The 23,331-nt window shown below is 55.3% G+C and overlaps 1 protein-coding gene across 1 annotated transcript in view; it reads right to left on the bottom strand.

Moving 5' to 3' along the window:
- Window positions 1-998: 998 nt before the first annotated feature.
- CPXM2 (carboxypeptidase X, M14 family member 2) overlaps window positions 999-23,331 on the bottom strand; it is a 115,792-nt gene continuing 93,459 nt past the window's right edge. Inside the window, exons 8-14 of the mRNA XM_062214035.1 lie at window positions 22,694-22,817; window positions 20,416-20,612; window positions 18,700-18,879; window positions 12,957-13,254; window positions 9,654-9,793; window positions 9,092-9,191; window positions 999-2,642 (exon numbers count right to left, since the gene is read on the bottom strand). Of these exons, the coding sequence (XP_062070019.1) occupies window positions 2,389-2,642; window positions 9,092-9,191; window positions 9,654-9,793; window positions 12,957-13,254; window positions 18,700-18,879; window positions 20,416-20,612; window positions 22,694-22,817 (1,293 nt within the window). The 3' untranslated portion in view covers window positions 999-2,388. The remainder of the gene's footprint in view (window positions 2,643-9,091; window positions 9,192-9,653; window positions 9,794-12,956; window positions 13,255-18,699; window positions 18,880-20,415; window positions 20,613-22,693; window positions 22,818-23,331) is intronic.

The raw sequence follows: 23,331 nt of genomic DNA, 5'->3' as shown, positions 1-23,331 counted from the left end.
CACTACGCAGCCCCCAGCCACAAGTGGCTCTCGAGAGTGACATTTGAATTCATCAGCGTGACATAATCCTAGACAGCCTGTTTCTAAATGGCATTGGCTGCCGTCCCGGTGCTCAGTAGCCAGAGGGGCTAGTGGCTACTGCGTCAGAAATCCCAGAATCGAACATCATCCTCCTGAACGTTCCATCAGACAACTGTGTCCCAGCCTGCAGGCCACATCCAGCCAGCACCTGCTTTTGTAGATGAAGTTGCACTGGCGTGCCGCCACCCGCCACGCCTGTGCGTTTACAGATTGTGTGTGTCCACTTCTCCAATGCACGGGCAGAGCTGCGTCCTTACCACCGGGGCCGTATGTCTTGCAAAGCTGCAGGATTTAGTGATTTTTTTTAAGGATTTATTCATTTGCAAGGCAGAGTGACAGAGACAGAGGGACACACACACACACATACACACAGATCTTCCGTCCATTAGTTCACTCTCCAAATGGTCACAACGGCTGGACTGGGCCAGGTCAAAGCCAGGAGCAGGAACTCCATCCGGGTCTCCCACGTGGGTGCAGGGGCCCAAAGCCTAGGGCTGTCTTCTGCTGCTTTCCCAGGCATATTAGCAGTGAGCTGGACCGGAAGTGGAGCAGTCGGGACTGAAACCAGTGCCCATATGGGTGCCAGAGTCACAGGTGGTGGCTTAACCTGTTCCACCGCAGCACGGCCCACATACAGCCCCTTCTAAGAAGAGTTCACTGACCCCTGGGACCAGAAAGTTACACGAGGCTCTTTACTCTGAGATGCTGGGAGCCAGTGTTTATTTTAGCCTGGTGGTTATGACTGCAGCGGACACACCTGCCCGTCTAGGTCAGCAGAGCGCCTGGCTGTGATTCCTGGCTCAGGCTTGGCTCCAGCTTCCTGCTAGCTGCTAGCGTGCACCCTGGTGGGGCAGCGATGACTTCAGAGGCTGAATTCCTGCCCCTCCCCCCCCCCCCCCCCCCATTGAATCCCTGGCTGCCGGCTTCATCCTGGCCTGGAACCGGCTACTGCAGAAATTTGGGAGTGAACCAGCAGATGGAATCAATCACTCCCTCTCCTCTCCGCCTTTCAAATAGAAAAAAATGAAGGGCTTTTACTGAAAGATGCTCTCTCTGGCATCCCTAAGAGACACCAGTGGCCCCAGGCCCCCATCTCTGCTCAGAAGGCGCTGGCCTCGTTGCCCCACTTTGTGGGGTACAGGTTGCCTACTCCCAGGCAGGCAGCATCTCTGGGGTGCCCAACGTCAGAGGCAGAGGGCACGGTGCTTGGGTGGCCGCGTCTATCCAGAGAAACTCCACTGCAGAAAACACTCACATCTGCCTGCTTTATTTTTTCATCCGTCCCAGGTGAGTGAGGCAGCAGCTTGGATGGGAAGTGAGATGGAGCTGGCCCTTCAGTCACCCTCCCGAACCCACGATCCTGAATCGCAGACAGTCCTGGGAGTTCTCCACCAAATTTAGTTTAACTTGGAAGCCTGGCAGTCCACGCATGCCAATGCCTCGCCCACGGGTGTGGGGCCAGCTCGGGAGCGTCGAGGTCTGCGGCAGGTGCAGCACCCTGAGCAGACAGGAGCTCACAGCTCGGCCTCCTCCTGGCTCTCTGCAGGTCCCAGCCGGCGGAAGAGGAGAGCCAGGCTGTTATGTGGGCCCTTGGGAAAGCTGGCACTCGGGGAGCCCCAGGGCCGGGGGTGTCGGGGCCGCTCTGCAGACCGAGCCTGCACACAAGCCCCCAGGACCGCACCGCTGCCCAGCGTCACCCTCGGATCATCTCAGCGTCCCTCCCCTTTCAGGGACACAGTCTTGTTGCAAAGGGAAACAGCCCATTCAAGGGACTGCGGATGCTCACTTGGTCATGGACGCCAGGGCCATCTGCAGCAGCTCTGGACGTCCTGGGGCCAGCAAGGGGAGACGCTCCCAGGCTGCCTGGGAGCATCTCTAACGGTCATGTTCAGGACAGCAGGGCCCGGGGAACGCGGTGTTTCAGCGTTGCTAATTGCCGATGCCCAGGAACACCTGCTGGCATGCAAAGGGGTGGGGGGTGGCAGTGGGGGCTGTGCCGAAGGAGGCCGAGGGGGCCAGCTCCTTCCTTCTCTGAATCCCAGGTCCACTGGCTGACTTCTCTCCCTCCCACCAGCTTGTCTGCTGCTCTGCCCAAGCGCCTGGTAAATGGGAATAAAGGAAAAAAAAAAAAAGCAGCCTTCGGGTCCAGCCTGGCCATGTTCACACGCGCTCCCAGGGTGTATGTGGGGGGCAGGGGGCTCTGGGATCACAGAGAAGACACCAGTGGGCGAGGCCACTACAGGACAGCTACTACTGGGGCTGGCTTCATCTGCATGGGTCCCAGACGAGTCCCAAGGGTGCGGGAGGTCACCCGCGCTGCCGTCTCTTCCGTCCCTGCAGCTTCAGCCGCCGGGCTGGCCGGCTGAGGGGCTGCTTCCCGAACCTCTCCATGATCTCCCGGATCCGGGCCAGGTTGGTCTTGCTGAGGGTGAAGTCGCAGCGCGTGGCCCCCATGGCGTAGCCGACCATACAGCTCTTGGTGGACGTGGTGAAGCCTTCTGCCTTGGCCGTCACCACGTACTCGCCCGGGTTCAGGAGGCGCCAGTAGTCCCCGTCGCTGGCTGTGAAGAGAGAAGCCCAGGGCAGCTCAGAGCAGCGCTTCCCCAACACCGGCACCACGGGCCCCTCCCTGGGCGGCCTCCCTGTGCAGAGGGGCTCTGCAGCTCCACGGTGCAGACTCTTAGCCACTGGGAAGCCAAGCTGGCCTCCTCTTTGGAAGCTGCCTTCCTGGTTATAACAGGAAGGGGTGTGGGGTGTGGGTCCCCCTCGGTGCTAACACACATGAGCGGCGAGGGGGACATCCCTCCAGCCCCTGTGACACCACGAGCCATTCATTATGAACTTGAACTTGTGCTCATGGTGAAGTGCCATCCTGAAGAGCCATCAGGCCATGGCTTCCCTTAGCAAGACGACAATACAGAGCAACAGTTTTTCAGAGGGGTGGGGCCCTGTGATGACCAAGTGACCTGGAGGAGGCCCTGGAACCCACACCTCGTTCCATGGCCTCCATCCCACGGTTGGGGCCGGGGCAGCTCAGAGCTGATGCTGCAAGGCAGAACCCCCGCCTCGCCAGCTACAGCACTGGTCAGCTACCCAACCGGCACCAACTGGGAGCTCTCCTTGGCCTCCAACAGGGCGGGCTCTCGGCGTTGACCAAGCCCCTCTGAGCACCCGGAGTGGCTTTGCGTGCCACCGTCTCACCCTTCTAAGACATCTGGTTTCCTGCTGGCTCACCTCTCTCTCCCTGCTCAGCTGGGCCGGCTGTGAGCTATGGCCAAGACAGGACCGGGAGGAGGCTCCTACTGCTGAGGACAAGGTGGCCAGAGGGAGTGGTGAGAGCACAGGTGGACAGGGAAGGAGGTGGCTCGGTCTGCCCTGAATGCCCAGGGCACTGTGCCGCCCAGAGAGCCGTCTCCCCAGGCGAGTCCCCGTGTGCTTAAGGTTGCTCAATGTGCCTCCCCCCACCGAAATGCTGGGACATGCCATTTTGTCTTACGTTGTTACTGAAGGCAGATACAGGGTACAGCACTGAGAAACACCACGTGGCCCTCTGTGTGTGTGTGTGTTCATGTGTGTATGCCTGTGTGTGCATGTGTGTATGCGTGCCTGTGTGTGTGTCCGTGTATATGTGTGTGCATGTGTATATGTGTACATGTGTGTGTGTGCCTGTGGGTGTGTGGACCTGGGCCTCTTGTATGGAGTCCTGCTCACCACCGAGCAAACTGCATCACCTATGGCCTCCACCTGCCTCTGTATTTCCCGTGGCGTCCTGCACTCCTGCATCGCATGGTGCGTCTGCAGGAATCAAGGTTACAATGCCAAGTTCAACCTGAGGCTTCAAGTGTTACCTGCACGTAGGTGGGAGATGCATGTCTATACACACATGACAGCTGTTATCTGTGATATTTACACATGTGTGGTTTTCTTCCATCCCTTAGAAGATTTCAGGACTTGTGCAGACAAATAAATTTCCCAGGGCCTACTTGGTTCTTGATCAAACCCAGCTTCTTCTCATTACCTGGCACCAAAGCGTTAGACTGGGCAGGACATTCCAGTCGTCACAGTTACCATGGTGGTGTGGCCTTGGGTGGGACAGAACCCCTCTCTGGGCATCAACTCCTTCATGTGGAAAAGGGGATTAGCCACATGGCCTACATCATGCAGCTGCCTGGAGGGGCCGGGAGTCAGGGCTGGCTCCATCCTCTCCTCCATGAGGGTCCCTGGGGTTTCCTCCCATGTCACATGCTGGGGACTTCAGTGTGTGCACCAGGCTGACAGCTCCTGGGTGGTGTGGCCTCAGCCTAGGACCTGGGCTCATGCAACAAGGAGAAATGGACAAGCAAATGGAGACTGCTGGTGGCCCCGGGGACTCGGTCTATATAGGGGAGGACCAAGCACTCAGAGCAAAAGCCAAACTCCGGCTGAGCTGACCCCAGGCCTCCCCCAGCCACACACAGCCTCTCCCTCACTGACTCTGACCCCTTGTAGCAACTGTCCCCTCCGTCTGCAGGCTCTGTGCTCCTGCCTGCAGGCGGGGCGCCCTCCCCGGCCTCTTGACACAGTCCGCGGGACCGTCTGCACTTTCCCCTGTGAGCTTCACAGGTCTCCTCTGGGAGAGAGCGCACTCGTAGTGGCCAGGGCACCCTCAGCTCCCTGCAGTCTCCCCAGTGTGACACGCAGCGGGCGCTCAACGCAGGCTCGGAGTCCACACGAGGGGTGTCAACTCTGGAGCCCGAAAGCCTGAGCTTCAGGAACCCAGGCAGGAGTGTCTGGCGGCCTGGCAGGTTCCTGGCTACCCTTTCCCACGTCCACCCTGAGGCTCCATGACCTCTGCTTCCACCCCGAGGACCGGCAAGGCCTGGAACCAGCCACGTTATGTAGCTCAGGGGCCACCGTGCCACTTCCTGTCCCTGTGAGCCATCAGGGCTGTGCCCACGGGGGGATGTTCCACAGAATCCCAGTGCAGGGTGGACACATGGTGGGCAGGGCTGGGCACTTGCGGACAGAAGTGACAGCGTGAGCCCAGGGTGCGTTCATTAGCAGGTCAGGTTAGGGTCCACCAAACCAGGGACAGTCCCGGAGAATGCTGGTCAGGTGCAGGGCCGACCTGCTCCTATGCATCTCAACAGCACTCCTGCCAGCGTCCGGCCCTGTGGGCTTCCACTTAATGTCTCCAGTTGCTTTGTGCCAAATCCCTCCTGAAATAAAACTTGTCAGATCGCATAAGCCTCAGACAGAAATCAAGGCAGGCTTGGAGCTTGTGCCGAGAGCTGGAAGATGCTGGAACCAACAAAACAAAAAGCCATGTGCAGAGCAGGGGATTCATCTGTCGTGAGAATACGCTGAGAAATTATTTATGGGGGGATAAAAAGAGATGGGGAGAGAGAGAGAGAGAGAGCGAGCGAGTGAGCCATTTCCCATTAGCTCATCCAAACTGTCTCCTTAATTATAGGGCTTGAATTTCGGAGCCCATTAGGCAAAGCGTTCTCGTCCCCAGCTTAGGGGGCCCCAGGGCCTTTTTTATCTCCCACTCAGTTTAAAACTCTTATGTTTTCTCACATTGCGAATGAGGCACTACATAGTCCCAGGAACGTTCCAGGCTCTTCTATAAATCACTCTGTTTAGAGGCGCTCATCGGCAGTGTTTAAAATCAAATCCCACACAGAACCAGATCCAGGAGCCTGTCTTCCACTCAGAGCGGCCGCCAGCACCCTGCGCAGGCTCCAGCCCACGGTGGGGACGCAAGCCACGGGCACTGAGTTAGCAGACTAAGTGAATAAATGAGCAAATGGACACCTGCCAGGGGCCACCACGGACAGAACACCGTGCTGCAGAGTAGGAAGGCCTCGTGGTCCACGGCCCTACGATCGAGGCCAGACGAGAAGAATTCTCAGAAAATATCATGGGGCTCTGGTTAACCTGGCGAGTCAGACATCCTCAAAGCACCCCTGCCCTCTGTCCATACCTGGGTTCGATCCCAGCCCTGGCTCCTGACTGCAGCTCCCACCAAGCAGATCCTGCGAGGCAGCGGTAAGGGCTGAAGCACCAGGGTTCCCACCCACCACACGGGAGCCCTGGAGGGAGCTCCTGAATCCTGGCTTTGGCCTGGCCCAGCCCTGGCTGCTGTAGGTATTTGGGGGAGAGAACCAGCAGATGGGACATGCCCGTCTCTATCTATCCCTTTGCCTCTTCAATAAATAAGAATAATTTCAAAATAATACTGAGTAAAAAAATTGGTAACTAAATGGGAAAAACGCAAGTTAGAGCACGACACAGCAGCCTGCCACTCTGTTTCAGACACACTTAAATGACTGGCTTCTACGCCAGGCACGCTGACCGGCAGCCTGGCCCGGAGCAGTCCGTGGCGCTGGTCTGAGCCTGCCTCGCCTCGTCCTCACGTCCCCGGGTCTCCGTCTCCGGGCAGGTCATGCAGGCTGACTTGTTGGGAGTTTAGAATCTGTGGCTACGGAATGCAGAGAGGGGCCTCGGCTCCCTGGAGAATGAGCGCAGGGATAAAGGACGGGGAACTGGATTTGGGGTCTGAAGCCCTCGGCTCAAATCACAGCTCTGCCACTCACTGTGTCGCCTGGAAACAGCACCTCAGGTCCACTCATTCATCAACAGCAAACATCTACTGGGCACTCACTGCTTGTGAATGGCCACGCGGTATTGCAGGTAACACGAGGGGTCCTGACAAAGTTCACGGCAAAGTGGGATTAAACGATAAGTCTGTTTGGGTGCAAAAAAAAAATTGAAACCCACTTATAGTTTTTCATAATGGGCATTTTCCATAAAATTTAAAAAATATATTTACTGAGATAACATTATTTTTAATACACATTCTATTCAAAGCTTAATGGCTCTACTAAGTAGAGTTCAACAACTAAGAAGTAAAATAAGCAAGAAAACAGGCAAGGGCTCTACACAATAATCAAATGAAAACATGTTCAACTTCACTCATAGAAAATCAATTTTAAAACAGTCGCAAAACCCTTACTACCACGGTAGCATACAATTCCTATGGACAAATACTGAAAGTGTGAGAAAACACCGTATTTACAGTAAAACTGATACACACGGCATTTCTTTCCTCCCTTCCACCTTCTCTCTCTCTCTCTCTCTCTCTCATATAAGGGAGAACATGTGTTATTTGTCTTTCTATGAATTTTTGAAGAGCTCTTGTATACATGCATTTCAAAAATGTTTTGCACCAAACTAAACTTATCTTTTAATTCCATTTTCCATGAGGATTTGAAGTCCCCTTCTACAACCATGTGGGTTTTGTTTTTTTAACATTTTACTATTTATTTGAGAGTAGAGTTATAGATAGCGAGAGATCTTTCATCCACTGGTTCACTCCCCAAACGGCTGTAACTGCTGGAGCTGGGCTGGCCTGAAGCCAGGAGCCAGGAGCTTCCTCCAGGTCTCCCATGTGGTGCAGGGGCCCAAGCACTTGGGCCATCCTCTACTGCTTTCCCAGGCCATAGCAGAGAGCTGGATCAGAAGAGGAGCAGCCGGGACTCAAACGGCACCTATACGGGATGCCAGTACCGCAGACAAAGGATTAACTCAATCACAGCGCCAGCCCCGACCACGTGTTCCTAACAGTGGGGACACACTTTGAGATGGACCTGTCAGGAGACTCGTGGTGCAGACATCAAAGAGGGCATTTGCACACACTGTGGTTGCTGGGACAGCACTAGGACCACCATCACACATGCAGGCACACGTGCAGTCACGTGTGTGGTCACATATGTGGCTGTTGATCACTGTGTGGCTCATGACTGCACATCAAAGAAGAAAACAGTCAAGGACTTCTTAGCAGGAGAAAGGCAGCTTCCTGCTGCAACGGGAGTCAGACCGGAAGTCAGGCCCTCTCCTCTTGGACCCGTTCTTAATGGGTCCAGGGCCCTCTTTGCTTGCTCTTTGCCTGGATCAGGGGAAGGCAGTGGCCGGCCTCCTTCGCAGAGTGAAAAGGGAATGAGAGAGAAGCTGCAGGGACGACCTCTGAGAAAGGCCACGTGAGGATGAGCAACAGCCTCCTGCTACACTGCGGCCACAGCCATGCAGCAAGCACATTGGAAAACGCGGCGTTGCGCTGGTATCTTAGGAACTGGAGACTGAGCGTGGCTCCTAAGACCGGGGCCTCGCAGTCCTTTTCTGCGACAGTAAGGAGAGTTGGACTGCATCTCAGCAGTTCCTTTTCAAGGTCATCTTCCTATCCGCAGATTCTCCAAGGTTCTAGAATGTTCTGCCCCCCATTCAACTGGGAATGATGCATGCCACCACCCCCGCCTTTGGCCCCTCCCAGTGGGTGGGAGCTGTGACACTTCTTGGGCTTCATTTCCTCATCTAATGAGCATCTCAAGAAAACAGGACTGAGGCCAGGAGCAACCAAGCTAACACAGTAAAGCTGAACGCAGTGGCAGGCTTAGCCTCGCTGGGACTGCCGGCCTATGCTTCACATGACAGACGCCCGAGTCTTCCGAACACATCCCACACCCGAACACATCCCACGTCCAAACACGTCAGCAGGTCCCTCTGATTTCAGGGAATGCTCTGGACGGGCAGTTAAGGCGCGATCCCAACCCCCTCTCCAGTCGGCCCCTGGCTGCTGTGCCCTGGGAACTCCCCCTCCAGCTCTGATCTGGCCCCCCAGGACCACAAACACCGCATGCTCAGCCCCAGCTGACAGCGTCTTCCTCTTGGGGCACCCTGCTGCCCTCCCTCTCCAGTCCCTGTTTGCCTGGTCCGGGAGCTAAGCCTCCTGCGTATCTCACAACCCCACAGAGACAGAGCCCTTTCATCCATTTCTCAGAAACTGCCAGTGTGCTGGAAGTCCGTCGGCTGCTCCACGTGTGCTCCAGGGAAGGCACCGGAAGCCGAGGCTGGAAACTTGCGAGGAGGGAGACACTCATTCAGGTCTTGGCAAGATACTTCTGTCCCAAGCGAGACACTTCAAGAAAAGAGACATTCTTTACCCAGAGACAGTGGAGACACGCGTGGTTACCTGTTCGGACGTCGTGGTTGACCCCTTCTACGGAGATAATGGCATTTGGAATTCCTTTTCCGTAGGAATCTCTCACCATGCCCTTGATGCCGCGGTGGACCTGCTCAGCAAACACAGCGAGACCTGGGGTGAGGTCTCCGTGCAGGTCTGCACACAGCCAGCCTGAGGCAGTGCCACCAGCCCAGCGTGGGCCCGGTCCCCACCAAGGGCACCCACGGCCTCACGTCCAGCTCAGAAGGCCGCCTGGCTCTGCGAGACCTGCGTATAAACACTTGCCTGCCTTCTGGGGTTGTGCTCCGGAGGGCTCCCCAGGGGGATTAAAATACTCCAGAGGCTTAAAGAATTAATTAGACTCTGAGATATCACAAAAACACATTCCCTGACAACGGGCATTTAGTTTTATAGGCACATCTACTTTTATTTTCCTAGGCTAGGAGGGCTTAATGATTTCAGAGCCAGAGAGGAAAGAAATCCTGTCAACGACACCCTAATCGGCTCCCACGCTGACAGCCACACCCACAGCCTTGGCTAGCCCCTGCTGGCAGCCGCGCCCAGGCAGTACCTGCTCCATGAACACGATCAGGGATTCCCGGTTGTTCTCCCACTCCTCGGGCAGCTGGCTCTCGTGTGGGTATTTATCACAGCCCACGTAGATGGAGAGCTCAAAGCAGTTTGTGTGAAGGTAGCTGAAGTCGTTGAGACCTGCAAGCCAACAGGAACACCTTGTGACTGCACAATGCTGCAAGGGGCATGGAGAGGCCACGGCCGAGGCCAGCACCACGGGGAGGCAGAGCCGCGGCTGAGGCCAGCACCATGGGGAGGCAGAGCCATGGCCGAGGCCAGCACCCCCACCGAGACAAGCGTGCTGAAACATTAAATCCACAGTGTGGGGCACAGCAGGCTGCGCTGCTCCCAACGCCGGCATCCCATAAGAGCACCAGTCCTGTCTGGCCTGTTCCACTCTGCTCTGGCTCCCTGCTGACACACCTGGGAAGGCAGCGGACAACGGCCCAAGTGCCTGGGCCTCTGCATCCACATGGGACCCGGATGAAGTTCCAGGCTCCAGGCTTTGGCCTGGCCATTTGGGAGTAAGCCAGAGGATGGAAGATTCTGTGTGTGTGTGTGTGTGTGTTTGTCTTTGTAACTTTTTCAAATAAATAAATAAATCTTTCCAAAAAATCCACAATGTTGATTTTAATGATAGCTTCATTCTAACAATGGGTGTTAAACTGGCTTTAATAAAATGAATATCACATCCCTATGCCGGCCTTTTGTCCAAGACACCCTCCTACTGGGCTCCGTCCTCGCTGCAAATCTTTCCATTGCATCTCCCCAGCCACACACCCTGGCTCTACTGTTCAGCTGTCTATGGTGGAAAGCCCCCACCTCCCTGTGGACAGGAAGTCCTCTGAATGTTCCAGAACCTTTCTTCTGCCTCCCAGGGCCCCTTGCAGCTCTGCCTGTCTGAAACAGCCCCAGAAGCAGGGCGCCTCTGAGGATCCCCTGGGCTGGGGCCTGCGCTCTGTGCTGACTGCGCATGAAGAGCAGGTTTCCTGGCCTCCACCAGCCCTGGCCTCCCCGCCTTGTCATTCCCTCCTCACTTTGCTGATGAAAGGGAGCCTCTCCCGGGCTCGTCCAAGTGTCTGGGGTAGAGCCCGGGCCTTTGGGTGTCAGGAGTGGCTCGGTCTCTGTCTGCTGCCCCATCCCTGACATCTGTGGCTAAAGGGTGCCAAAAACAACACCCGTCCCGGCTACCGCATTCCAGACTGGAGCCACTGACGTCGCCGGCACAGCTCTTAGGAGGTCACACCTGGGCCCCAACAAGAAAGCATGGGACAGGCCACACCTGGCCAGAGCGTGGCTTCAGAAGTGAGCCTTTACCTCCTGTGTGCAGCGCAGGTGGACAAGGAGCTGGGGGTGGGACCCGGGCAGTTCACTTTGTGCTCCCTCCCGGGACGGAATCCTGGTCTTGTCGCCAGCTCAGCGCAGCGTCTCATGTTGCTTACATGCTGTGCTGGGGTCCCCAGACCTCACCCTGTAGGCGAGGGCACAGGACGGCAGCCACGGAGCAGTGCGAGCCCAACACACACCCCTGCGAAGGATGCGAGTTGAAACGTACCCTGCTCTGCCAGTGCCTGTGGGGCCCGGCACTAAGGAGCAAGAAGGAAGGGAACAAAAGATGCAGAGGCGGGCTGGGGAGGAGGGAGGAAGCAGAAATCGCCTCTCATTAATCTCCGAAGAGAGGAACCTGCAGGTCTGGCCACACTGCGGGAAGAATGATTACACAGCCCGAGCCGCCACATGGCTGCGCTGCCAGGTCCCCGAGAAAACGGGCAATACAACCGACAGCAAAACAACCCAGCACCGCCCGCGCGATCGTGTGAGGCCGGCGTTTCAGCACCTTGCTATGGACCGGTGCTGGCGAACCCAGCTGTCCCCAGACGCAACCTAGAGACCTCTGTGCGTAGGTGTTTTGGGCTCAGTTAGGAAAATTGATAGATGCATCTGACAGATGCAAATTTACATGCATTTATTTTATTTTATTCCACATAGAGCAAAATCATGACAGAGTAGGCGTGAACGCCCCTGCTTGGGCTGTCACTGAGACAAGACAGCGAGCGTCTGTTGAGAGCTTTACAAGAGCCAGGGAGACAAATCTTTCCACGTTTTTCCTTTCCTAAGGCTGGAGACACACTGGAAAAGTGTGTGAGGACTGACTTTCCAGCAAGTAAGATAACATTCATTAGCATCCTGACACAGGGTGAGGACGTGCTCATCAAAGAGACTCCGTGGAGAGCAGCCTACGCAGAGGGAGACGCTAGAAGTGGGGATCTACGACCCAGGGTCCCTGAGAAGCCCCATGAGCACACCCCAGTCCGCCACCTTTGCAACCCTCCGAGCACTGAGCGGGTGGCACCACCGCGCCCCGTCCCCTTACAGGTGGAAACAAGCCAGGGGTCAGGGAGGTAAAGTAACTTCCCTGGCCTGATCCAGCAAAGAATGATGGGAGCAGTTCGTTCTACATGAACACTTCTCAGATTTACCACTGGCTTGAACGACCCTCATAAAGTCAAGGCAAGAAGCAGAGAGCTTCACGCCTGGGGGCTGAGCGGACTCGCCGTCTCCATCCCTCCTGCCCCCGGAGTCCCAGGCTGGGAACAGTCTGAGCCAGGTAGCAGAGGCTTCCCTGACCTGCGGACTGTGGGGTTCTCTGGCTGCTACAAAGCAGTCCCTGGAGTCTCTCCCGGAAGTCTCTCCAGTCTCAGGGATGCCAGGAGTGAACCTCAAGTTGCACGGTGCAGGGTCTGCTTTGACCACCTGGAGGCCTGGCCTGACCGTGTAACAGCAGAGATGCAGCAAACGGCCTTCACACACCTTGGGTCTAGGACGCACCTGTATCTCGGGGTCACTTCACACCCGGGCTGGGGACCCAGGCCAGTCTTGCAAACTCTCAGCACGGGGCATCCCCCCAAAGCAGAAGGGCTCTGGGTAAACATCCCTGCTCCAGCGCCAAGACCACCATGCTCTCTGCCCCTTCTCTAGGTCCCCTGTGGGGCCAATACGGCCACTGGGTCTTACTTCCCCCATCTCTGACGCGGTAAAGTCCCAACAGCCCAGTGCAACAGCGCAGAGGCAGCCCCCAGCTCTCGCCCTGCTCCCTTGAGCTGATTTCTTCGAGCCTCTGAATCCCCAGTATCTCGGCTATAAAATGGAGTGAACACACCCAGCCCCGAGACTACTGGGCAAAGAGCTCACCCCGCAGCTATTACCACGACAAGGTTGGACACCATGGGAAGGACGACAGGAGGGGCGCTGCCCCAGTGCGTGACGCTCTCTGTCGCCGGGTAGGGCAGATGGCACTTACTTCCTGCGACAGTGTGCCAGGACGCCCCGTTGACCGTGCCCTCCTCCTTCTGGAAGTCCTCCGTGTGGCACACCCTCCGGCGGGCGTCCGTCATGAGGCGGTGGGTGGAGGCGTAGGAGTAGGCCAGCCAGCGGAACACGTGGTCGTCGGGCGTGGGCGTGTGCTCCTGTGTCTTCCACAGGGAGCGCACCATGTCGTAGGGGTAGGCCACCACCAGCTCGCCCCCCTGCAGGTTACCGCCCAGCACGAAGGGGATCTTTTCCATCCAGGCTATGACCGCTCTGGTCTCCACGGCCACCTGTGGACAGGCAGAGCAGATAAATACGAGGAGGGAGAAACCGCTTCCCTCCCTAGCTCTCGAAACAAGGACATGTGTGAAAAGCCATGCATTTGATGGACCAGCGCTGACACAGTTAGCATTTTGAAATCCATCCTGGGGGATCCAAGAGGCATCATTTTGCAAGGCCAGTGAGTTAATGGGCCAGGGCCATTCATTGCCAGCTACACACAGCACAAGGAGACACAGCCACGCACACCACACTGGGCCGCCAATGGAGGAACACACATCCACACCCAGCAGGGCTGACTCCAGAACACACGTCCACACAGAAACCCTGACCCTGACCCAGCCCCCAGCCCAGGCAGGGGCCGTTGCTGTTCAGAACCAGACAGGAAACGTTCCAGGCTGTGTGGGCCACGTGGCTTCCATCAGGACTCTCCAGCCGTGCCCTGACACGAGACCCCTAGGCAAAGCCAAGTGCAGGCACGTGGCCGTGAGCCAGCAAACCACCACTGATGAAACAGGCCCAGGTGGGACGTGGCCCTGGGGTGGGGGAGTTGCCAGCTCCTGCTCGATCCAGGCCAATTTACAGGAAATTTAGAGGAACGAGCTCACAGGCAGCAGGAAAACGCTTGGTTGTTGAGATAAACAAGAGCATCAATCGTAGGGGGAGAACAGAAAGTAACAGAGAGGAAACCGATCGATCGATCCCTTAAATGAGGCTTACAAAGCAGCCCAAAGGAACGGGCTTTCTTGGGATGCGATTTAAACCCCGACGGGCACGGGGGATGAGAGGAATGAGAGGCTAACTCAAAGCCCAAACACGGACGCTGAGTGGCTGTTGTGAAATGATAATGATACAGGCTGAGCGTCCCAAGTCCAAAACCCAAAATCTGAAACTTTTGAGCACGAAGATGACGCCCCAGGCGGGAAATCGCACAGCGTGGACTTTGCTTTATGCACAAAATTGTTTAAAATATTTGTATAAAACTACCTCCAGGCTGTGTAAGGTGAGTAGGGAACATCAATCAATTTTGTTTATACTTGGATCCCAAAAACATGAAAAACAGAATACATATATCCTGGTCCCAGGCATTTCAGCTGAGAGACATTCGATCGGCCACGGTCTATGACTTTAAAGGAGTATCTGCATTTTCTAAAGTCACCATGTTTTCTAAAAACATTGTTAAAATCAGTAAGTATTTACAAATAAAACACTGAACTGCCTGGCATTTCCTTCGCACCTGAAGGGGGAGGGCAGGGTGGGTGACGGCGCTGACAGTGAGTGAGCAGACGCGTCCGAGACCAGACAGGCCCCTTGTGGGCCTTCACACAGCTTTTCTCTGATTTTCTTTTTAATGCTGGATACTTTTTTAATGATAAAATGTTAAGGAAAACTTTTAAAAGCTAACATTGGAGGGGCCAGCGCTGTGGCGCAGCGGATTAACGCCCTGGCCTGAAGCGTTATGGGATGCTAGTTCTAGTCCCGGCTGCTCCTCTTCCAATCCAGCTCTCTGCTATGGCCTGGGAAAGCAGTGGAAGATGGCCCAAGTCCTTGGGCCCCTGCACCCATGTGAGAGACCCAGAAGAAGCTCCTGGCTCCTGGCTTCGGATCGGCGCAGCTCCGGCCGTTGCGGCCATCTAGGGAATGAACCATTGGATGAAGACCTCTCTCTCTGTCTCTATTTCTCTCTGTAATTCTGTCTTTCAAATAAATAAAGTAAATTTTTTTTTAAAGTTAACATTGGAAGGTGTGGGTTGTTCAACTACTGGCCAATGAATCCAATATCTCTCATAAATGACAAACCCCTAAGTGAATCATTTCAGCAAGAGGAGAGTGAGAATGACAGAGGGAACTCTGGGAATTACATAACAGAGCAAAGCGGAAGACGGATGCTGGCACGGAACGGGCTTGGTGGGATCCGTTATGTTTTACTCTTGGTTTTTAAACACATCAGGGCCCTGGCTTGGGCTAACCCAGAACGTGCTCACCTGGTCTCCTCACTGGCCTGTGCTTGGCCCTGCCTCTGACATGCTTCCGTGTAAGAACCAGCCCCTGTGAGCCACCCTCCAGCCCCCAGGGCTGGCTGCCATCAGTAACTTCCGTGAACCCACGTGACTCCACCCTCCCCTCCCTCGGCCATCAATTCTTATTTTCTCCCTTATGAATTGGCCTAAACAGGCATCTTTGAGTTAATTTACTTTTAATCTAAAGGGAGGTAGGAGGGTGGCTCTGAATTTTTTTCTGCAATTTGGTTCTCTCCACCCAGTGCCACGTAAGAGTTGCCTCTGTTGAATACAGCTGCCCTAAAGTCTTTCCCACTTCAGTCTGAAGTCTGACTGATGTGCGCTTACAGTGAGGGTGGTGTTGGGGCACGTTCGGTCTTTTGCCGAAGGGAACAGTGATGCTTGGCGCTCTCTTGGCCTGCCCTGGGGCACACGTGTGCTGAATCTATCACAGAAGCAGAATCGCAGCATCACAGCCTACATGAAACCCACTTAGTAAGTTGCCCTGTTGATCCGCAGTGCCCACGGTGGGCAGGAGACCCACCCTCTCATGCCCCCTCCAGCCTCGCCCATCGGCGGACGTCACAGGTGCTGTCATTGCGTCTCCCCAGCGGGAGCCAGGGGCAGCATCTTTCACGCTTATTCACCGTTTGTTTCCTCCTCCACACGTTGCCTCTTCACACCTTTCGCCCATTTTGCTACTGAGCTCTTCATATTTTTTTATTTGTTAACCTTTATGTCTCTTAAAATTCTAATCCTTTCTCAGTGATGCAATTTGAGAATATCTTCTCCCAGGGTTTAGCCTGTCATTATAGTTCTAAAGTCTTTAATGAACGGCTTTCTTATTTTGGTGTGGCTGAATTTATTAATCTTCTATTTTATGATTAATGCTGAGTGTATCACGTTTAAGTAGTCTTCCCGGCCCCAGAAGTGAATCATTTACATTCTAAGGTTTTACTAAGAGGCTGTGTGGGGAGTGATTATTAAATTCTACCAAGTGCTTCTTCCTGCAGGCAAATGACTGCATTTTTTCTACCTTTTCATTGATTTCTCTTCTTACTTTTTAATCAATCTTTCTACTTTCTCTGTATTTCTTCTAGTATTTTTCTGTGCACTTCTTAAGTTAGTTCATTTTCAGCCTTTCTTTAGCTGTTTAATCACTAAAAGGTACAAGCTACTCTAAGCTCTAAGGCACTTTTTTTTTTTCTGTATTCCACACATTTTTGTTTGTAATGCTGCCATTATCATTCAGTTTTAATGATTTTGTAGTGGCCAGTACAGTCTTTTCCTTTGACCCGCTCGTTCTTCAGAAGTTTTAACGTCTTTTCTGAATACTCCGCACTGTTGTACATTAGCCCTCTACCCGTCTCTCAGTTTAAGTGGACGGTCACGGAGCCGGGCTCTGTGCGACTCCTGTTCCCTGAGGTTTGCTAGGATCCCTAGTGGATCCGCAGGTGTTGAAGATGTGCCCGGGGTGGATGAGCAAACACATCTGTTCTCTAACTGTTGGTCCTAGAACGCTCAAGGCCCCCCGTGGAGCCTGCTCACCTTCTTACCCCGGCTCCCTCTTTGGTGATGTCTTGCCTCCCTAGCACATCCCTGCCTGGGAGCAGGTGTGGGTGATGTCTGCCTCTGTTCTAGAGAACGAGCTCCACAACTGAATTCTAGTCTTAAAGCAGAGACTGAGAACAGGAACCTGCACGACGGGCCGGAGCACTGACTTCCAACGGCTCATCTCGTGCAGCCTCAGGGCGCGGAACCCTGGCCACCAAACCCCCAGTTTCGGTCCCGCACTCCCAGTGATAACAGCTCCTGCGTTCTCAGCTTTGCAAAGCGACCTGAGGATGACACCCGGGGGAAGGGGGACGCTGTGAGAAACAGGAACCTTGAGGAAGGGCTCGGAGCACGCAGAGCCCCGAATCCCTCAACTCCACGAGCCGCCCTGGGCGTCCTGAGCAAGACACCCTGCATTGTCGTAGCTTGTCCCCCTCCCTCGACTGCTGGGATGAGGGAGAGAGAAAGAGAGATCTTTCGTGTGCTGGTTTACTGTCCAAATGCCTGCATACGCCAGAGCAGGGCCAAGCCGAAGCATGGAGCCCAGGATTCCGCCCCGGTTTCCCACGTGGATGATACCGGCCCAAACACGTCGGCCATCATCGGCTGTCTCCCAGGGTGCATCATTAGCAGGGAGCTGGATCAGAGGTGGAGGAGCCAGAACTCAAACCTGCACTCCGAAAGGGGACGCGGGCATCGCAAGTGCAGCTCAGCGCACTGCGCCACAACGTCCACCCCACGACTCCTTGCTTCTGAGGGCCTGCGTGCCCTGGCCCAGGGCCGCCGGGGTGAGACCGCCCTCGTGGGCCCTGCTGTGAGTGGCGCCCACGCTGCTGTGCCGGGCAGAGCCTCACACAGGAGCTGCTGCCTCCTGCGGCTGCCTCCCTTGATCAGATGCCGAGTGCTGTTTGGGGCTTGCAGCACGCGTGCCTGAATGCGGCCTTTCACTGCTGCGGCACCATAGGCCGCTGAACTCAGGCCAGTGAGGCCTGGGCAGGGGGCTCACGCAGAGGGTCTCCTACAGGAAACTGAGCAGTCTGAGCACCCTCCTCTCTTTAAAGCCCTTTCTCTTCTCTTTCTCCTGGACACAACAGCTGAGCACCGACTGCCACCTTGGCTTACGGGCTCGATGACAAAGTCCCAGGTCGCCCGGTGGGGCAGGAGGAGGCAGGGATCCCAGGTTCTCTGATGGTCACCGGCCTTCTCTGGCCAGCCCTGTCTTCAAGACCCTTTCATGTGAACAACGCAGCCGTTGTCTCCCTTGTTAGGCTACTCATTTTGATTTTTCGGTTGCTGCAGCTGAACCCAACCCTAACTGATGTGCCCACCAAGGCAGACCTGAAGTTCACGGACGGCCTGGGTGCCAGGGGACAGAGGTGAGTGGCTGTGGGCGATGAAGGTACGGGCCATGCCGTGAGCGTCGCTTCTTCTACAACACATTCTTTGTGAGACCAGACCCAAGACATTTTCAGAAAACATTTCTCATCAATTTCATTTTTCTTTCCAAAGGAACACCACACACAATAATCCATGGAGACTGCTCATTAAAATGAAAATAACACAGATCAAACAATCCGTGTGGGCTGAGGACAATTTTACAGTCGCATAATTGACAACGATGAGAATCATTATGATCGCGATGCACACACAATTCAGGGGCTGTCATGAAGCACTCTGGTTGCAAAAAAATGTAATTCAATGATTTCTATAAAGAATTTCCCCAGGGTCAGTCTAAAAATTGGTTATTAACCAGCACACTTTACTTCTGGAGAAAACGAGAAAGAAAAACTGGTTCTGTCTTGCTCGGAAATGCCACGCCCCCTGCACGCCCCCCAGGCCTCTGCACATCCCCCAGGCTGCTCTGCGACCCCCACAGCTCTGCACACAGCACCTGTCACTCACCGTGGTGTTCTCATGCAGAAACCACTCAGGGATGGGGATATGGTGGTTGGGAACCTTCTTTGGGACTTCCTGCCGGTCCTCTGCCTCCCAGAGCAGCGTGTTGAGGTCGGGAAAGTTGTTGCTGATGTCAATCCCATCATGGGTCCAGCGCCCCAGAGACCAGCCTCCCAGCTCCGAGCCCTGGGAGAGAGTGCAGCGTGAGAAGCCCACAGTCCACAGGGAAGTCCCAACGCCCATCCGCAGGGAAGCCCCATCCATGGCTAAGCCTCTGGACCCCCCAGGGCCTGAGCATGGCATGCCAAGGGGACACCGAGAAGCCTGCTGGGAGCTCTTGGGGGGGGGGTTGGCAATATAAGCCCACCCCTCCAAAGAGGCATCCAGACATCCCCCACGGCCACCCAGCCCTACTCAGAAAGATGGGGCTCCTTCCTCCCCTCTTCCTTCTCTCTTCCCCACTGGCCGGCAGAACCGCCCATTGTAATAAGACCCTACCTTGTAGTGTCAACACACCTGTTCAAGAGAATATGAGTGCCCTTACCTGGCCCTGCCCACGATTCTGGTTCACTACTTGGCACTGCCAGTCCCTAACCAACCATCTGCACCCGTGAGCACAGCCGTGTTTCTGTATCATAGAGCTTACATTTGATAGGCTCCGCTGTTTTAAGTACAGCTTCCCGTTCTCGGCTCCGATACGGTGATGCAGCACTGTGGATGTGCAACGTGACCCAGCACTAACCTTGCTCTACACATCACTCTCCACGTGCGTAATTCTACTCTATGCCTACCTATAACCTATGCAAACTCCACACCCTAATTATCATAATAGTAACAACTCTCCTAGGAGGACTGCTGAGAGGACAAAGGCTATAATTAGGGTCCACACACGCCGTGATTGAGCGCTCAGTGTTAGGTGCTGGGCCACACTTGGCTACCATCAGTGCATACAAGGGGTACTTCAGTATGTGGGAGGAGCCGGCGCCGTGGCGTAGTAGGTTAAGCCTCAGCCTGCAGCACCAGCATCCCGTATGGGTGCCAGTTCGAGTCCCGGCTGCTCCTCTTCCAACCCAGCTCCCTGCTGATCACCTGGGAAAGCAGCAGAGGATGGCCAAGTGCTTGGGCCCCTGCACCCATGTGGGAGACCTGGAAGAAGCTCCTGGCTCCTGGCTTCAGATTAGCCCAGCTTCAGCTGTTGTGGCCATTTGGGGAGTGAACCAGCAGATGAAAGACGTCTCTGTCTTTCCCTCTGGCTGTAACTCTGCCTCTCAAATAAAGAAATAAATAAATCTTTTTTTTAAAAAAGTACATGGGAAACAATTTATTTTAAAGCAGAAAAGTTTTGAAAAATCATGGATATCAGGGGTCTTCAAAAATTTCATGGAAAATGCATCCAATGAAAAAACTTCATGGATTTCAACTTTTTTTTTTGCAATAAAGTTTTCTTGTAATTCCAGTTCCCATGTCTGTTTGGAAGAGCCTGGCACCTGCCACGCTGTGACTCCTGGTCTCGCCTGTCACTCGGCAGGCAGGCCCACCCCTCGGGGTCCCAGGGATTCTCAACTCTGCCCTGCATCTCACAGACCTTGTGGGCTTCCCCACCCTGGAAGACTGCCCTCCTCCAAGCCAGCTTGGGAGGCAACTGAGCCAGACTCATGGCTGTGGTGTCCCCCAGCACGGGGCCCAGCTGCCAGCAAGGGGCGGGAGCAGCCGGTGCCATACCCCCTGGGAGGCCTTCTCATAGCCGTCGGGGTTGAGGGACGGGAGGATGTGGATGCGAGTCTCCTCCACCAGGTGGACGACGCGCTCGTTGCGGGCCAGGTACTCCTGACACAGGAACTGCAGCAGCAGCAGCAGCAGCTCGCGGCCCAGCACCTCGTTGCCGTGGGCGCCCGCGATGTAGTGGAACTCGGGCTCACCTGCGCTCAGAGACAGACACACAGACACACAGGCCCTGGTCGGGATGCTGGGTTCCTGACACTCTGGGGCAGGGCGAGATCGTCTCGAAACAGGAACTTCCGTTTCAGATAAACCTCTGAAATCATACAGGACAACTTTCTACTCCCAGTGAAGTAGATAAGAAAATGTGTAGAAGAATCTTGGGTGACCTCAGCCACAGAGTAATAATGGTCACTATTAAATTCGCAAGAATAGTTAAAATACAGGCCAGCGCTGTGGCGAGGCAGGCAAAGCCACCACCTGCAATGTTGGCATCGCATGTGGGTACCAGTTGGAGTCCCAGCTGCTCCACTTCTGATCCAGCTCCCGGCTAATACACCTGGGAAAAGCAGCAGAAGGTGGTCCAAGGACTTGGGTCCCTGCCACCCATGTGAAGCTCCTGGCTCCTGGCTCCTGGCTTCCATCTGGCCCAGCCTTGGCCATTGCAGCCACTTAGGGAGTGAACCAGTAGATGGAAGACCTCTCTCTGCCTGTCCCTCTCTCTGTTGTATATGTGTGTGTCTCTGTAACTCTGCCATTCAAATAAATAAATAAATCTTTAAAAAAAAAAAAACCCAGCTAGAATGCAGTGCTTCGGGGTAACCACTCAACAGTTAAACACGAGCCATAGCAATTATTTTTCATTTGGGGGTCGGAGGGCCAATTATTTTTTCTTAAAGGAACTTCTTGTTAAGCTTGACAGGGACACAAAGTGAACACACACAGGCGGAGGTGCCCCAGCGGGGTTAGTCAGCAGAGACACAGTTTTGCAGAGGAGGCATCTGAGTATTTTCTCTTTTTAAAACTCAGCTTTTGAACTTCTAGGGCTGCTAAAAAAGTAAGCTGGGGGGGGAGTGTGTTTGGCCTAGTGGTGAGGATGCCTGCACCCCTACCCAAGTGCCCAGGTCCACGGCCCAGCGCTGCCTGCCGATGTGCGCCCTGGAAACAGCCGCTGACAGTCCAGGGCTGGGTCCCTGCCACACGTGGGAGATCCAGAGTTCTCAGCTCCCGGCTTTGGCCTGGCCCAGCCCCAGCCCTTGCAGGCATTTGGGGGAGCAAACCAGCAGATGGGAGTCTTCTTTGTCTCTCTGCTTCTCAAATGAAAATTAAAACACAAAATATTTGGGGCGCCAGGATCTAATGTGGTATCCTTTCAAAATCTGGGTTGGAACTTGAGACAAAATGTGAGTTTTAAGAGGTTGGGCCTTTGGGGTGATGTCATCATGGGGGTGGAGCCTCTGTGAGTGGCATTCAGGCCCCTAGAAAAGGGCTGGAGGGACCCAGCGGGGCCCCTGTGCCCTCGTGCCTCCTGCCCCGTGAGGACGAAGAAAGAAGGAGTCTCATGGAGAGCAGCCCGCCCGACCCTGCACCTGCCAGCACCTGGAGCGTGGACCTCCCAGCCTCCGGGGCTACGAGAAACAACCTCCATTCTTCATAAGCTACCCCGTCAGGGGCAACACAGACAGACAGACAGACACAGGGCTTATCGGTGCCGGCGTGAGCTGAACTGCTTGCTCTCCCTCATCCCCAAAGCTTTCGCCTTGGAGGAAACTGATTTTGCCAGCAAAGCCTTTGGCCTCACCGAGCAGCCCCCGAGAAAGACCCCTGAGATACCGAGGGCCGTTCAAGCTGAATGAGTGCGACACCTCTCTGCCCCTGGACAGCCCTGGATTTGCACCTTGCTCACAGGCAGACCCGTCAGAGCGCGGGCTGGGGAGGGCCTGGATACAGGGAAACGCTTCAAAGCGAGGCAGAAGATTTTTTTAAAAGAGGACTCCCTCTGATTTGAGCTGTTAGTGATCGCCTGAAACAAGGAGACAGTTCTGTCCTGTCTCAGCCCTGTCGTCTCTGGCCATCGGTACTGATCTTGGGGCTGGGGCCAGACCTGAATATCACCATCTGGAGAAAGGGAGAGATTCCCGCTTCAATAATCCCGCAGCGCCTACCACCAGATGAAGGGTTCAAAGGACGGAGGAGTGCAGAATCTGCGCGTGAGGCCACCGCCTGGACAGGTCCCGCCCTGCTTCCTCGCTGGGCCAGGGTGGGGGAGGGGCTCCCTCACCGACTTCGTGCTCCCCGGGGTTGTCCGAGATCTCCACGGCGTACAGCTTCAGGCCCTGGTGGCTTTTGCCGATGTTGTAAATCCTGGTGATGTTGGGGCACATCTCGTTCACAACCTTCATCAGCTGCAAAACAAAGACAAGCCACGGCCAGGTACTCAGGGGCAGGAGCCGCCAAAGGCAGCCCTGGCAGAACACCCCCACCCTCCTCACCTCCCGGCTGCTCTCCCTCTCCTGGTGCCCCCCCACCCCGGGGATAGCACAGACCTCCCTCCCGCACCCGCCCTGGGGTCAGTTCCTCTGGGAAGACACTCCCGGCCGCTCAGCTCCTGCTGTGGTCCACGGCTGTGCCCACACTGATACCCGATTCCCAGGGCCAGGGCACCGAGAGCGGGTCACGAAGGCAGAGCTCGAGTGGAATCAGTGTCTCTACAGCAGAGACAACACCTGCTGGGATGCCCATATCCTTATCAAACTGCCTGGGCTCCAGCGCCAGCTCTGCCTCCTGCCCACCAGCTCCCTGCCAATGTACCCATCGGCACCCCTGGGAGGGAGCAGCTGAAGGCTCGAGTATTTGAGTCCCTGCCACCCATATGAGACCCACATGCAGTTCTGGTCTCCTGGGCGTCAGCCTGGCCCC

Source organism: Lepus europaeus, chromosome 17 (assembly GCF_033115175.1).
Source record: "Lepus europaeus isolate LE1 chromosome 17, mLepTim1.pri, whole genome shotgun sequence".
NCBI lineage: Eukaryota > Metazoa > Chordata > Mammalia > Lagomorpha > Leporidae > Lepus > Lepus europaeus.
Note: the sequence above shows the minus strand (reverse complement) of the source record. Positions and strands in the feature narration are given on the sequence as shown.